The 17835-nt window shown below is 39.6% G+C and overlaps 1 protein-coding gene and 1 long non-coding RNA gene across 3 annotated transcripts in view; one reads left to right on the forward strand and one right to left on the reverse strand.

The window, feature by feature from the left end:
- Positions 1-1528: 1528 nt before the first annotated feature.
- LOC138354727 (uncharacterized) lies at positions 1529-3409 on the reverse strand. Its single transcript, XR_011223675.1, has 2 exons — positions 3043-3409; positions 1529-1798 (listed from the first exon to the last, which is right to left on the reverse strand). It is a non-coding gene; the product is annotated as an uncharacterized lncRNA (long non-coding RNA).
- A 7914-nt stretch (positions 3410-11323) lies between these two features.
- Arp5 (Actin-related protein 5) overlaps positions 11324-17835 on the forward strand; it is a 45373-nt gene continuing 38861 nt past the window's right edge. Inside the window, exons 1-4 of one of the 2 annotated variants that reach the window (XM_045728796.2) lie at positions 11324-11405; positions 13681-13785; positions 15081-15187; positions 17084-17297. In XM_045728796.2, coding sequence (XP_045584752.1) covers positions 11393-11405; positions 13681-13785; positions 15081-15187; positions 17084-17297 — 439 coding nt within the window. In that variant the 5' untranslated portion in view covers positions 11324-11392. Of the gene's footprint in view, positions 11560-13680; positions 13786-15080; positions 15188-17083; positions 17298-17835 lie in introns of both variants that reach the window. The other variant, XM_069309312.1, reaches the window with a different exon arrangement.

Consider the following 17835-nt stretch of genomic DNA (forward strand, 5'->3'; position numbering starts at 1 on the left):
GTGGTATTTATTATGTTCATATAATAACGGAAAGGGGATCAATGAACCCCTGCAGTTTAGACAGTTCATCAACTCGGATAATACTGCATCTTTACTAGTTGCCTTTCTGAAATTTTTGTATGGAATAATTGTGATTTACAAAGTGCTCGGTACCTCTCGCATCCAAGCAGGATGTGCAACATTACATGTCTTATTCATAGCATTGACTGCAAGCATGATAATATTATGTATTACCAGGTGGTGACCAGCATAGTAGCCAAGTCATGAAGTGTTGCCTCTGCTGTTAATAGATGGCTCTGAAATTTAAATGCAATATGATCCTGGAAAAACCTAATTTACTTTAGAACAAGCATTAACCTGGTGAATTACTTATATAAATGCAGAAAACAAATGTAAAGTTTGCCATTTTTAACTAGTGGTGTTATTGTTTTGTAAATACAGAAGTTGGAATATATTTGTTATTTTCTAATAAAATGCATAAGAATTTTTGCACACTGAGTCTACAGTGCAAATGCACAAATACAAATGCTCTCTCAGCCACAAGCGAATCGCAGCGGCAATATTAGCTTCTGAACACGACATTGTGAACACACTAGGCCAGTGCTATGGCAATGAGAATTTGTGTTACTTTTTGTCTTGCTTCTACTATACTATTATATAATTTGATATAACTTCTAAAGGAAAACTTTGTTTATTTTTAGTGCACCAGTAAATGTCTTGTTAAAAATACATTGGATAAGGATTAAATACCTGTAATGTGAGGGGTGATGTAGGAAAAATTTATATGAAGAGAGAACTGGACAAGAAAAGGAAGGAATGAGGCTGGTACAATGTAAGCTTAGAAAAAAATAATGGCATAGTTGAAGCCAGAAGATTGCATAAAGGAATGGAGTGCCAACTCTTATGTAGACCTATCATTGAGATGGTGTAGTATAAATATGAAAAATCAGGTTAGAGTAATATAACTGGATAACCTGAGGAGCATGTGTGGCATTAGAAAAATAGCATAAGGAAAGAAAATGACATGGCGAGATGTGGACTGCAAACAGACAGTAAACTGCAAGCTTGGGGAGTGTGTAGAGATAGTTTAGGCATACTGTATTAAATGAATAAAAGCCTGTTCCTCACTAAAGAAATGAGGAAACAAGGAGTGTGCATGTGCGTGTGTGAGTGTGAATAATGCAGAGGCTATAGTATGGACAATGATGGGTGAAAGAAGTTTGTGAGAAAGGAGTGAATGTATTTTAATGTACTATACTTTAAATAACAATCCATGAGGAGCATTATAGGCCTACACTTAGTCTTATGAAATAGTGGGTAACCTTGCGGATGACTGCTGAAGTGTGGTGATCATTTATATGCGATGTTAAATACAGTAGCGCGAATAATATATTAAATACTGTATACGAGTGGCACTTATTGTCGTTTTAAATATTTATAAGCTTCTTTCCCTATTATTCTCCTTTTCTGTCTGGAATGATATCTTCCCACATTATGAATTAGGAAACAGGGTAATGAGACTAATGAATATTTGTATACTGTATAAAGTACTGTACATTATTTCCAATCATTCTGGCATGATAACATTTAAGACTGGTTATATATATAAAAAAATATAGTTGAATATTGGTGACAAAATAACTCTAGCTACATTCCCCACCCCAAGAAGCCAAGGATGGAGACTCCCACTTGTCACTGGTGCCAAGGGCCAAGGATTCCACCAGCTTGGGACCAGGAACTGAGCTTCCAGCTACCCAAGGCCAAGGTTGCCACCTTCCACTGATGCCAAGGATGTCATCTGCCAATGAAACCAAGGATCAAGGCTGATACCTTCCACTAAAGCCAAGGGCCAAGGCTGTCACCTGCTAATTAAGCCAAGGGCCAAATCTGTCACTTGCCAATAAGGCCAAGGGCCAAGGCTGCCAAGGATATCTGTGGCCAAGGCTGCCAAGGATATCTGTGGCCAAGGCTGCCAAGGATATCTGTGGCCAAGGCTGCCAAGGATATCTGTGGCCAAGGCTGTCACCTGCCCTAGGTAGCCTGCGGGCAAGGCTGTCACCTGCCCTAGGTAGCCTGCGGGCAAGGCTGTCACCTGCCCTAGGTAGCCTGCGGGCAAGGCTGTCACCTGCCCTAGGTAGCCTGCGGGCAAGGCTGTCACCTGCCCTAGGTAGCCTGCGGGCAAGGCTGTCACCTGCCCTAGGTAGCCTGCGGGCAAGGCTGTCACCTGCCCTAGGTAGCCTGCGGGCAAGGCTGTCACCTGCCCTAGGTAGCCTGCGGGCAAGGCTGTCACCTGCCCTAGGTAGCCTGCGGGCAAGGCTGTCACCTGCCCTAGGTAGCCTGCGGGCAAGGCTGTCACCTGCCCTAGGTAGCCTGCGGGCAAGGCTGTCACCTGCCCTAGGTAGCCTGCGGGCAAGGCTGTCACCTGCCCTAGGTAGCCTGCGACCAAGGCTGTCACCTGCCCTAGGTAGCCTGCGACCAAGGCTGTCACCTGCCCTAGGTAGCCTGCGACCAAGGCTGTCACCTGCCCTAGGTAGCCTGCGACCAAGGCTGTCACCTGCCCTAGGTAGCCTGCGACCAAGGCTGTCACCTGCCCTAGGTAGCCTGTGGGCAAGGCTGTCACCTGCCCTAGGTAGCCTGTGGGCAAGGCTGTCACCTGCCCTAGGTAGCCTGTGGGCAAGGCTGTCACCTGCCCTAGGTAGCCTGTGGGCAAGGTTGTCACCTACCATGGAAGCCTAGGACAGAAGCTGCCACCTGCCAAGGAGAGCCTGTGGCCGAGGCTGTCACCTGCCCATGGAAGCCTGCAACCAAGGCTGCCACCTGCCCACAGTAGCCTGTGGCCGAGACTGCCACCTGCCCATGGGAGCGTGCAACCGAGGCTGCCACCTGCCCATGGGAGCCTGCGACCGAGGCTGTCACCTGCTCACGGGAGCCTGCGACCGAGCCTGCAACCGAGGCTGTCACCTGCCCACGGGAGCCTGCAACCGAGGCTGCCACCTGCCCACGGGAGCCTGTGGCCGAGACTGCCACCTGCCGCCCACTCACCTAAGTCATCCATTTTTGGCTGGAACGCCGCCGATGCTGCGACAACTGCTCCTTTACACGTCACTAACCGCACCTTTGCTTGCCAAATGCACCGATCTTATATCGAGATAAGATATCTATTCCGATCAATATTATCAGGAAGACCATGTACTTAAAAGGAAATACCTCTCGCCAAATATGGCGGAGAACTGGAACGATGCCAAATAAATAACACTCTTAAAATATTAAAACCAGCGTGAATACAAACATTGAGATAAAGGGAAATATCTTTTACTTCATTATTAGTGTTATATACATATGGCATTTAATCCAGTCAACTCGCAGGGCAAGAGATACGAAGCGTAAAGGCAGTTGCGCTTCTCATGGTTCTTATGGCATCATGGCGACGTAAACAAGGTTACCTTCACAGTGGACCCGGGACCACAACAACACAGAGCCTGTCACCCTTTCCACTACCGCCCGCTCCGTGGGGTATGGGGGTGTGTAGTAAATGAACAAAACTAAACTATTTTTTTCATTTTGGTTGTTCCCGTAGTTTGTGGAGAAACTGTTAATTCTGTAAGAGATAAATTATCTTTATATATTGTGGCCATGAAGGGGGGGGGGAAGAGAGAACTTTGACAAGCCGCCGGCTTCCTGTCCTCGTCAAGGCCACTAGTGTTAATGACCCTCAGGTAAATTCAATATATATATATATATATATATATATATATATATATATATATATATATATATATATATATATATATATATATATATTTATATATAGGGGGGGGTACCACCTCTGGTGCAGTTATAGGGACCCACAGCCTCAGAGAAAGGAACACAGAGCATGCAGGGAAAAACTTACCATTTAACTCGGAGTACGTAAGAGTGTTCGCTTCTCCTACCACCCCCCTTTTTTATGGTGTACACTTTATTATGCAAGGTTATACAGTTACATATCTGATTTTATAGAAAAAATGAACATTAAGAGGACACAAGAAAAATTTTGCTTCCTAGACGCTGTAGATTTCCTCGAACTCCTTCGACGCCGGGCAGGAACCGAGGATGCAGCAGGCATTTCCCCTCTGGATCGCGACACTGAGGCGCTGAAAGAGAAAACTTGCCACTCTAGGGTCTCTTGTGGTGTCAATGAGCTTGGAACCAAGATCTTTAAGAAACCTTCTTGCACTCTCTTCTCATGGGCCTAGGGTCTCACACCCTATTGGAACGAAGTTGTACCGATGATCTAATTGCCTGTACTTGGCTGACTTGTGTCTTTCTCTGTGTGTCGCCGCGGCTCCTGCTGTGCTGGCAGAGAGGTTGATGTATGTGGTTGCCAAGGTGGATACGCAAGTATAGTCGCATGCCAACTGTTTGCCACCCTCCCACGAACGCAGTGTGATTCCGTCTGGTCGGCCGGCAAAGCTAACAGAGTCACGGTTCAGTAGGTTGCGGGGCTCTCTCTCTGCTGGACACTGAACAGAGGCAAGGCTTCTTTTAATGATGTCATTGATTTCGTCGTGTCTAATGTGCCAACCACCAAATTTTCCACAGTGCAGGCCATGCAATCCATATTCGGCAGCATCTGCCTCGCCGCAAATACACCTATGAACAGTGTGGATAGGGGCAGCAAAGCGGAGAGCGACTGCAGTACGGAGCTCCTGCAGATCAAGACGTGTGCCTGTCACAGACATAGGGACTGCTAAAAGGAAGTCCCCTGCATGGGGAGCCTGCACAGCTGTGAGGCGTGCACGATCACTGGGGGTTGTTGCTACCTCCAGCAAAGCTGTAGCTTCTTTGTCTATAATGGGGCTGTCCCAACGGGATTGTTTCTTGGCTTTCGGCATGGCTGGTCTGAGTGCTGGATCTGCCATGGCACCCCATTTCGTGTCGCATTCCGTGTAATTGGGGTCCTGTATTCCCTGCTACATCACTCTGGCTGTTAGGTAGAATTTCCTTAACCAGGTCATCTGATGCTGAGGAGGAAGACAGGAAGGCTGGGACAGCAATTTGGGTGGCGGTGCGGACACCCAAGCCACCGAGCCTAACAAGGAAGAGTGGCTTGTTTCCACTGGCATTCGTTGACGGAGTTATATATATATATATATATATATATATATATATATATATATATATATATATATATATATATATATATATATATATATATATATATATAGGGGTACCACCTCTGGTGCAATTGCAAGGACCCACATCCTCGAAGAAGAAAACAAAGAGCTTTCAGAGAAGGTCTTATGGATTCTCACTGAACACTTTAATCTTTTCTTCTCCTACCACCCCTATTATTTTTTTTGTATGTTTTGTTTTGTTTTATTTTATTTTATTGCAATGCTACAGTTTACAGAGAATACACACATATATATAACAATATAACAATCAGCGTTCGAATATCTCGTCCAGCTCCTCGGAGGATGGGTGCGTACCCAGGATACAGCATGCATTTCCCCTCTGAACTGCGACAGTGAGGCGCTGGAACAGGAAACTGGCCGCTCATGTGTGTCTAGTTTTCCCAATGAGTTCCTCACCCACCTCCTTTAGGAACTTAAGTGCACATTTACCCCAGGCGCCCAGAGTCTCAGAGCCTATCGGCACGAACCTGTAACAACGTTCTAAGTCTCTGTACTTGTTGATTTTCTGGGTCTCCCTGAAGGTGGCTGCCCCACCTCCCTCCGCTGAGCTGTAACGTAGATAGGTATCAGCCAATGTGGAAGCACATGTGTAATCCCAATAATTACAAAGCATCGTGAGCGTCCATATAGCCCCTATTCTCGCCTCCATCCTCCTCAGGTCTTTCAGCTTTTCTTCGAGGACTACCTCAATGGCGTTCGACCCCAGAGGTGCCCCTAGCAGCACACTGTCGGTGGGAGCGATCACTGGGGCCCCTGACAATAAGGTTCGTACTACATCTATGATTGGTTGACTGGATGAGATGATTTCACACTTTGATGGGTTTAGTGTAAGGCCTAGTTCCTCTCCCTTTGATTTCACTAACTGAAGATCTCCTAGCAGGGATTCCTGTGTCCCTGCCAGGGTGCCATCGTCCAGGAACCAGATGTTGAATTCGCTGAACAACCTGCTTGTGACCTCTTTAGCTGCCATGCAGAAAAGGAAAGGGGCAAGTGGGTCTCCCTGCTGGACACCTTCTGCAGAAACAACTTCCCCAAACAACAGTATATATATATATATATATATATATATATATATATATATATATATATATATATATATATATATATATATATATATATATATATATATATATATATATATATATATTATTAAATATGACCGAAAAAGTAAGATTAATAATTCTAACACGAATTTTCTCTATCTTTCGTACATTTCTTTTCACTGTTGGTGGTAATTCAAAAATCAATTCTCCAAAATTCATTTTTTTTTTTTTTAGAATGAGAAACTCTCCAGACACAAAGCAGAACGCTTTAAAAGAGACCAACGTCGTCTATGCCTTCAAATGCCCTCTTGGGGACTGTAAGCTCCAAAAAACCCAGTATATAGGCAAGACAACAACATCTCTTTCTAGGCGTTTAACGATGCATAAGCAACAGGGCTCCATTAAGGAACATATAATCTCTTCCCACAACCAAACCATTGTCAGAGAAATCCTAGTAAACAACACAGAAATCATCGATAGATACAGCGATAGCAGGCGGCTTGACGTTTGCGAGGCACTACACATTAAAAAGTCAACACCAGCAATCAACAGCCAATTAATGCACAACTATATTCTACCCACCTCAAGACTCCGCTCCAATATAGAAGCATCAAGAAATATGGACCAATAGGCTTTCTACAATCACTTCCATTCAATACCCATTGTTTCGTGTTCTGTCTTGTGTTGATGAAATTAATACCCTATTAATGCCACCTCACTTAAATGTAGATATAAACAAATCGGAGATGTGTAAGTTCCAATATCGATTCAGTAGTGGTGGTGGTGACCACCATTCAGTGGTGACCATCTGGTCACCACTTGGTCCGGGAGACATCTCCCGTCACGCAGGGTGCAGTCGCGCCTCCACAGATCTCCAGTATCATCTATTGATACTGGTGATGGCTCAAAAGGGCCACCACTTACAGGCTATTCATGCCCGTGCCACCTTTTGCGTGGCTTCATCTTCATCTTAACACATTCACAAGGGAGACATCTCCCGTCACGCAGGGTGCATTCGCACCTCCACAGATCTCCAGTATCAGCTCTTGATACTGGTAATGGCTCAAAAGGGCCACCACTTACAGGCTATTCATGCCCGTGCCACCTTTTGGGTGGCTTAATCTTTATCAATCAATCTTCCTCATCACCTTTTTTCACCATCTGGTCACCATTTGGGCCGGGAGACATCTCCCGTCACGTAGGGTGCAGTCGCGCCTCCACAGATCTCCAGTATCAGCTCTTGATACTGGTAATGGCTCAAAAGGGCCACCACTTACAGGCTATTCATGCCCGTGCCACCTCTTGGGTGGCTTAATCTTCAATCTTCAAGAAGATACTCCATTTGGTCCGCGAGACATCTCCCGTCACGCAGGGTGTTGTCGCACCACCACAGATCTCCAGTATCATCTATTGATACTGGTAATGGCTCAAAAGGGCCACCACTTACGGGCTATTCATGCCCGTGTCACCTTTTGGGTGGCTTAATCTTCATCAATCAATCAATCGTGTAAGTTCTATTCAGTTGTGTATGTGTAAACTAAAGTCTTTGAAAATGTAATAAGTTTTACGAAACGCGCTCAAGTGTCGCGTCAGACTAGAAATAAAAATGAATTTTGGAGAATTGATTTTTGAATTACCACCAACAGTGAAAAGAAATGTACGAAAGATAGAGAAAATTCGTGTTAGAATTATTAATCTTACTTTTTCGGTCATATTTAATAATATATGTCTACAGGAAAGACTGCTAAAATATATATATATATATATATATATATATATATATATATATATATATATATATATATATATATATATATATATGTGTGTGTGTGTATATCACGAAAATAAACACGTGATTAAGAATGTGACAATGTCAGACCACGGAGGAAAAATGGAACAGGAAATTTCCTTAAGTTCAAGTATGTTTATTGAGACAAGAAAAAAATACATCTCAAAGGGATAGAGTAGCTTAGGCTATTTCTACCCCCCTCTACTTCAAGTCCCTCAAGGGGCGCACAAATTCAGTGAGTACAGATACACAAATCACAATACAACATTTAACATTGCATATTAATATAGTAAGTGTTACAATCATTGGGGCAAAATTCTTGTAGTTCCTAAGTATTCTGTCTATCATATCATTATCACACATCCAAACAATTTGAAGTGGTACACTACTTATTTCCTTATTTCTATGGTTATCCATAATTTGACACTTTAATACATAATGGTCTTCCAAGTTCAAGTAGGTTTATTGAGACAAGTTAAAAAAAAAAAAAAAAAAAAAAATCAAAGATTAGCTTAGGCTATTTCTACCCCTTCCCATACTTCAAGTCCCTCAAGGGGCGCACAAATTCAGTGAGTACAAATACAAGAATCCCATGTAACATATCAGGTTAATATAGTACTATCTAAGAGTATAATAGTGTACATCCACCGCACTAGATTTTAACCCATTAACGCTCCAAGATAATATTCTCACTCTACTTTCATCCATGATTTAATAAAACTACCTTTGCCCTGTCTGTCACATTCCATGAGATACGAGATTTTCTCAGACAGACTCTCCCAACACTGTAACATTTCTGCTTTCTCCTCATTTGCACAACAGCTACTAGCATCAAAGGTGATCTTATTCATATCTAATTTCTTTCTTATTTCTCTATACCGTTTTACTTTAACCTTTGTTTCGACATTTGTCACTACAGAAGGTTGAACGCTAACACTACTAGAAAGTTCATTTTCCTGACTATCCTCTATCATCAATACGTCATGTTCTTCCTTACTTTCTTCAACGCACATTTCACGTCCTGTTTCACTTTCCACTTCACGTCCTATTTCACTTTCCATTTCACGTCCTGTTTGACTTTCCATTTCACGTCCTGTTTCACTTTCCATTTCACGTCCTGTTTCACTTTCCATTTCACGTCCTGTTTGGCTTTTCATTTCACGTCCTGTTTGGCTTTCCATTTCACGTCCTGTTTGGCTTTCCATTTCACGTCCTGTTTGGCTTTCCATTTCACGTTCTGTTTCACTTTCCATTTCACGTCCTGTTTCACTTTCCATTTCACGTCCTGTTTCACTTTCCACTTCACGTCCTGTTTCACCACCATCTTCACCCCGTCTACCCCCCATAGTTAATTTTTCTAATGCCTCAATCCTCTTTTCTAGTTTTTTTAGATATTCCAATATTTGAGTACCAACCTCAGAGTTCACTATATTGACCTGAACCTTGTTTCCACAAGGTTTAATTTTTTCAGCTGCATTTCCTACTTTCCCTAGGCTCGCCTTAATTGTCTCTGTTCCTTTCTCCCACACATTGTTCATAGGCGCTGTCATTGGCTTCCAACTGTTTCCTCCATGTTCCTGCTGCACAATCTTTCCTTCCTTCGAGGATACATCTATCCTGCTTGTAGCACCCGTCCTCGAGTCTCTCAGATGAGGCTTCATGCGACATAGATAGGAACCAGCATTGTGGCTTCCTCGACAATTGCAACAAGATGGGACGATTTTTTCACCGTTTTTAATCTTGACTCTACACTCTCGAGAGTCGTGTTTCTTACCACAGTACCGACACCTGGAGTCAAACTGGCATTTCCAAGCCATATGTCCCCAACGAGAACACTTCATGCATAATATGGGCTCCTCAATGTATTTTACAACTTTCCTGTAGCCTAGTCCTTGCACAAAAATTCTTTCTGGAGCCTCACCCTTTACCAAGGCAACAACCTGGCTTTGTTTTTCACCACGAACACTGTTCCTCTTTGCCCAAACAACACTATCATTGTTGAGCAATAGATAATCAGGATCCAAATAAGTTGGATACTTAAACACTATGACCTTGGTGTACATCATACCTTTTTCCGGAGTAACCATCACAATATTCTCAAACCCATCCTTCGTTAGGTGTTCCACGGCCTCCTCTGTCCCAACTGTTATATAGGGCCGGTGAAGACCCTCCTTGAATAGTGGTTCATATTCAAAAAACTCCTTAGCCAAACGAACCGTCCACTCCAGCTTTTGATGGAAATTCAGTTGACATGCTGTAGGGAACAACAGCCTCTTCCTTCCATTAGTCTGCATCTCCCGCGTCCTGCTGAGCATGTCTTCATTTTTTGGTCTCTTTGTTATTTCCTCCTCACTGTCTTCGTCTCGCTGTCTTTGAATATTTCTCCGTTTATATCTGTTTACTACTGCTTGATACGGCCTAGTATCATCCTGTCTGCCATCCCCACTGTCACACTCTCCAGGCCCAGTACAGGATCTTCCATCACCTAGGCAGACCGCCTCAGCCATTTCCTCGATACACAAAGGCACTGTATCACTGCAACAGTCGAGAACAAATTCACAACATCTAGCTGCAGCAGCCACGTGCAAACACGAAGATGCGGAGCAACACGTCCTCCTCGCATCATGCAGCAGACCGCACTGAATTTCCTTAAGTACTTTCGTATATTAAATACATCTTCAGAAGGTCTGAAGATGTATTTAATATACGAAAGTACTTAAGGAAATTTCCTGTTCCATTTTTCCTCCGTGGTCTGACATTGTCATATATATATATATATATATATATATATATATATATATATATATATATATATATATATATATATATATATATATATATACATATATACATATATATTGTTATATATTGTTATTTGTAATATATATTATATATTGTTATATATATATATATATATATATATATATTGTTAAATTCATTGTTGATGTAATAATATAAATAAATTTTTAAATTTTGCCCCGAGGGGCGAGTTTTTAAATTTGGAACTAGATTACAAAAACTGTAACTTGCTTAGCTAAATGAATTTAGTGTTCAGTTTCTGAGCCCATTGTTTGTGCCTCTGTAACCCTTTCTACTACCACCCACAGGATGGGTATGGGGTGCATAATAAATGAGCTAAAGTATCTAAGCTATTGGTCTGTTACATCCATATATGTGGGAACAACCACATCGTTTTAATATAAGTTCAGTACCTGTACTTTGATTTTAGGAGGATGGGCTGAATTATTCACTCTTCTATCAGAAAGCTCTTTATAATATGAAATAAATAATAATGTATACAAAATATTGTGGTGATTACACAGACTCGCGGTGAGAATAACTGGCGTTGTACATGTAAACAATTCAGTGTCAGCTGCTGCACCATGGCCGCTGGTGGTGAGTACCCGGCTTTGTACGTGCGCTGCACGGGCACTGTACATGCACTATACGGGCACTGTACACTGCACTAGTTAGTTTAGTAAGAAGCCGTGGAAATGTTACAGACATATAATTGGCACTGGAAGAGAACCATAAAATTCGTGTAAGCTAGGCAAGTTACAGCATAAAGGAATTATTAAAGTTTACAGTACATACACATCATCAGTGTGTAAACAATTTTGGTTACATTACTTAAATTAATAGAAGGTTACAGTCACATAATGCTGCAGTGTACACTTAAATACCCTTTCCCCTCTCGAGGCCACTAACACTCATCCCCGAAACGCTGCTTGTGTCTCATTTTGTATGTATGTACTATTCCCTTAATAATCATTATCATCATTATCATTGTCACTAGAGAGACAGTGGTCCCCAGGTAAATAAGACCTAAGATGACTGAGAAACTGGCTAGGCTATGGTCGTTTTGTAGCTTCAGACGAGTCGTTTCGGTAATGTTAAGATCTAAACCAGCAGGTCATAGCTAATAACGCGCACATCATACTGTCAGGTTAAGCACCACACCGACTGGCTAGTAACGGGATGAGTGCTTTTGCAAATAGCCTCAACATTGGTTTGGATAACCTCGATAAATCTAAGAATGCTATGATCCATACAGTTATTGGCTAGTCCCAATAATACTTGACTGATCAAGAAACAATCACATTATAAGCTGTCATTAGTGAGATAGATCTGTACATATTTTAAAATGACTTAAATAAAATCCATGATGTACATTAAGAATGTAATGCACATTGTATTGGTGGAATAAGTAATTACAAAATATGAAACATAATATTTTTTGAATGAGAATTTATAAATGAAACAACCCATCTGAAACACCAAACCACAGAATTACTGTACACAACTCCTTAATCTTCTTAAGCCTCTTGTGTCATTGAACTATGTTCACAATACAGTAGTCTGAGGTAGTAAATGTTTACTACCTTCAAATTATTGTTTAATAAAACTTTGATATCCTGTGCTTCCTATTGTCACTACTACAGTATATGTTGTTACTCATTATGTGAAGCTCAGTTGCATAATAATATTTTACATTAGACAAGTTAGGTTTTTGCTCAAAGATTAATAGTGCATTTAAGCTTTGCTAGAATGCTTTTTTATTATAATGGCTTCAAAAAAGCATATTTGTTATCTAATAATTATATTTATTGCTAGTTAAATTGTTTCATATGAAATAGGTTAGGGTTTTCAGGTCAAGTTGCTCTTTTCTATCTTTGAACTTAAAATAATCATAGGCTACTTACCAAATACAACCTAGTAAAAAAAAAAGAAACTGCTAATATCAATTAGGTTAAGCCTTGCCAAGGTTAAGTTAAATGAGACAATTGTAACACAAATTTTTTAGGTTTTAGATTTTTTCATAAAAGCAAATTGGATTCTCTAATATCTCAATTTTTATAGTACAGTATTATTATAATTAATGTACATTATAGTACTCTTTGCTCCTTAATTTTTTGTTATACTAGTAATGTATTAATGGCAATTTAGTATTCATGAATAAATCAAATTTATTGATAAATTTTGAAGAGTAGTTGGCATATGAAAGGATTTAGCACAGTACAGTACCGTATTACCCACTGAAATTTCAGGTACCTCGTAACTAATCAATTTGTTTAGTAGGCCCACAATGTCAAGATATACAGTATGTTCAACTAGGAAATTACAAAATACTGTGCTTGGTATACAACTTTTCAGTTGTGTACACAACTTGGTACACAACTTTTCACAGTTGTGCTACACAGTTGTGCTTGGTACACAACTGAAAAGTTGTGTACCAACTGTGTTATATTTCAGATCTTTATTTTTCCTTAACAGAGCTTATTTTGTATTGAAAATTTACTTAAATAAATTTTTGAATATACTAATTAAAATTGTTGTGTGATACTGTACTTAAAAGCACCCACATAACTCCCAGTTGTGAGCTACGAGGCTTTGGTGGTAACATGTATGCTATTATACTAATAAATTAAATTATACTATGATACGTGATAAATTATTTGTTCAACTTATTATTGTACTAATGTAAAATAAGTTGCTAACATTTCAGAGAACTATGTATTTGATATATGGCTGTGAAAGAGTAAACATTTCTTATGAGATAACATTTTGTAATAATAATTTAGAATAAAAATTTACATGAGCAACTATGAGGACTGGGATATAGACTTTATTTTGTAAAACAAAAAATATATGTTCTGTTGCATTATTTCAGAGGAAACGGTTCAAATCTTTGAACTCAAAGATGCCCGAATGGTACCTGATCCTTTTCATCCATACGATATAAGTTACAAAGGACTTCCTCTCATAATTGATAATGGTAAGTTAGCATTAATGACTTTTATCTGTTTTTATAATTAATATTTTTTTTTACATTTTGTATGAATTTAAATTACTTAGTCAGAACCTATATGGTACTATCTTACACCTTACTCTGTTGGTGACAGAACTGAATATAACCTGTAGCAGTGCTACCAAAAACCCCCAGCAAAAATCCTCCTTTCAAATTGTTACACTCACAAGGAAATGTCAATAATACGATACAATATATTAATCATGACGCCACCTTGTCACCAAGCGCTCCCCACGTGCACCATAACCTGCATGCATCAGAATGTGTGAGGGTTATATGTAAAACATGAATTGGCTACCAGCTTGGTGTCTCCAGACTCGTAGTGGATCTGAGCAGATCCTAGGATATATAATCTTTAGCATATCATGGCCCATGGGTCATGGCACCTATGTGGGGTTACCCAGGACTGTGGTTTGATCTGCATCCTGCTCCAAGAGTGTCCCAAACCCTACACTCACCTCACACCTATTTCAGTGATTTCTTACATCATGAAGGTATTGTATGTTATATTTTGTATATTGTAACATATTTTGTACAAGAGATATGAATACGGTTATATTTAATGTTTTGGAATTGATTTCGTATTTTATTTTTCAAGACTCATCTTGACTATCTCGAGTTCTATATTTATTAATGATAAATATGAAAAGAGCATTTATTTTTCTTATTAGAAATGTGAAACTATATGAGAAAACAATATTTTGTAATGAAAAAGTAGCACAAATCAATGTTGAAAGAGGGGTGATAGCAGAGGAATTTTTTTTATTACATTATGTGACCAAAATACTTAAAATTAAGTGGTAAATATGGTTGTTGTTTTTACAATATTTGATGCACAATGAACATGTATTATCTGATATTGAGCAACTTCAACAATTTCTATATGTTGTACGGTGCTTTATAGGAATGACTTAAAAACTACGTTTTATTTAATTCTACAGTATAATAATTTTTCCTACTGTATCTGAAAAACAGTTTAAAATTATTTTTTCTTAGTTTATATATAAAAAGCACTTCTTTTCATCGCCTGCCAGATTTTAGCAGCAGCAGTTTCTTATTAGACTACAAGATCCACTGGTAAAATAAACTTTACATTTACCCTATCTACAAAAAAGTACTGAAGTGAGCCTGGAAAATTATGTTTCATTACCGATCAGTGTTGGCAAATTCAAGCTTTTTATTTTTCTGTGAATCATTTTGCATTATAGTAAACCTATTTGTATACAATATATAATAGCTGGTTATTTTATATATGCTTTCAGGGTCGTATCACTGTCGTGTAGGATGGGCAACTGATAAGGAGCCAAGAATTGTGTTTCGGAACTGCTATGCCAAGCACAGAAAAGACAGGGGAAAGAAACTTGCTGCGGTATATCCTAATTACTGTTATCTTTGTGACAATTATACAGTGTTGTGTTATAGTTTGAGATAAATGAGCAATATTCACTTACTTGAGTGGTTATATTAACACTTTCGCGCTTTATATTAGAGATAACTCGTCACTGGTTTTTCTTACGATTCCGCATAACTGCCTACTTTTCTCGTCAATCGAAAAAATATTTCTATAAATTCCATTTTTTAACCGAAATGGATGGGGATACTTTTGTTTTGTAGAGAATTTATTTGCGATTTTTTTGGTACCAGAATGAATATTATATCACATAAACTTCTATGAGTAAAAAAAAAAATACACAAAAGTATGTTTGGGGGTGTGGCGAGCGTGTGGCAGTGGGTTCCCTTTAGCCATTGATATATCCAACACGTGGGAAATATTTGTATGTGTTATGTATATGTCTGTGTAGGGAATTTTACTGCGATCATTGTCATACAAATTATAAAATGTTTCAACAAGTATAAACATGACAAACATCAAACGAACGAAAACAATGCGTTCGTTTCTGCCGCGAACGCATACTGAGCGACGTGGTTCTATATTTGGCGCTTCTCTTACACATGCTTTGTACCAATGTTATACAGTTCATCTTATAGAAAATTTTATTGCGAACACATTGGTATAAAAAAGAAATACGTACATAGAAAAGTAGGGTCAGGAAACGTATAAACTTTCCAAGCATGATTTCCCCCCTGTGTTTTCGCCAGTGCGCTCGCGGCTAACTACTCTCCACTTCACACACTCTTGCGGGTGGGCAATTACCTATATTAAACATTCATATGCATATGTCCGTGTAGAGAATTTTATTGCGATTCCAATGATACCAAAATTAGCGATGTAGGACAACTGTAGGCTTCGCAACCATTAAGAAAGTGGAAACATTTTGTTGCTGTTTGGCGCTCTCGGCGAGTGATCTGCATAGTTTTTTATTTGGTGTTGATACTCCTTATGCTTGGGCGGCATTTTATAGGTATGCTCTTATAGACAATTTCATTGCGAACACAGTGATGCCAAATTTAAATACGTGCGCCTTCAATTATTGTCAGGACAGTCAAAAGAGTGTACACTTTTTCGGTCTTACCGCGTAGGCGCGCGAAGTGCCGAAAGCATCTGGGGTATTGTTTTTTTTTAGCGCCGAGAGCGCGAAAGTGTTAATATTTTACAGACGTCATTGCTATGCCTCTTAACTAACGAAATTTATAGATGGATTACAGTAATAGTACTGGTATAAACAAATCCACAAGGGCCGTGACGAGGGTTCAAACCTACGTCCGAGAGGATCCAAGACTCTGCCTTAATCGACTGAGCTACAACACGGTAAAAGAATTGCAACCGGGAAATCATCCTGATTTACCGATGGGAATTGCGTAAAACAATGGTTTGTGTCTTGGAGAGACTGCAGGATCCGTCGGTAAATCAGGATGATTTCCCGGTTGCAATTCTTTTACCATGTTGTAGCTCAGTCGATTAAGGCAGTGTCTGGGATCCTCTCGAACATAGGTTCGAACCCTCGTCACGGCCCTTGTGGATTTGTTCATTTGTTGCATCACACTATTGTGATTTGTGTGTGTAATAGTACTGGTATGTTATAAATATCTTAAGAATAAATATTGATTTATCACATTCCATGCATTTTGAAACTGAAGTTGTTATATATTTATATTTGGAAATCAGTTCATTATGCAGATATGAGCACATGTCTTTCTGACTGCTTACCACTGTGTTAGTTTTATTGGCTATGTGATAACACTTCTGTCATGCTTGCTTACACTTACAGTACTGTAACGTGTAAAACTGAAGGGACATTTATGTATGCTAAACTGATTGTTAATAATTAGCTTGCAAACTTAATCTTTCATAACTTTATTACAGGAGACTGAAGTGTTAGTTGCAAATGAAATAGGAAATATTGAGGCTGTGAGATTCCAGTTAAAGTCCCCCCATGATGATAATGTTGTCACACACTATGAAGCTCAGGAGACCATGTTTGACTATACGTTCTCTCACCTGGGCATCAACACAACACAGGTGGACCATCCAATTATCCTGACGGAAGCATTTTGCAATCCCAACTACTCGAGACAATGTTAGTTTCATAGAATGTTTTGTTAACACCATTGTTCTCATCTCAGTTAATTTGTTTATTTTCCGATAGTAAATTAATAAAAATTTATGTCCTTTAACCAATATTGCCTCTAATGTTTTTCTTTATTTTATTCAAACATAATTTTATGGTTTATATAAATGTATTACTTTTGTTTTTTCTAAACTCTTTGTCAGCTATTTCTTTACTTTCCGCTGTAAGTTTCTTTTCTGTGCTCCTGTAGTCACCTCCTCTACCCTTGACAAATTCCTGTTCTCTGCAGCATCTGTCAAAGTGTTTACTCTTAGTACTGTATTTACAAATTGCCTGCTCTGATATAATTTTTCTTCTATGCCACCTCTATGTTCTTGACATAATCCGTGACTGATTCATCCACTTGGCTTTAGTCCTTTTGAGGTTAGTATCTAGATTCTTATAATATTTCTTGGTTCATGGTTTGTCTACTTATTCTCCCATCTCTTATATCATTATCTGTATATTTCCTCTTGTCTGTGAAGTAGTAATGTACTTCGCAAAGATG

This window comes from Procambarus clarkii, chromosome 1, assembly GCF_040958095.1.
Source record: "Procambarus clarkii isolate CNS0578487 chromosome 1, FALCON_Pclarkii_2.0, whole genome shotgun sequence".
Classification (NCBI taxonomy): Eukaryota; Metazoa; Arthropoda; class Malacostraca; order Decapoda; family Cambaridae; genus Procambarus; species Procambarus clarkii.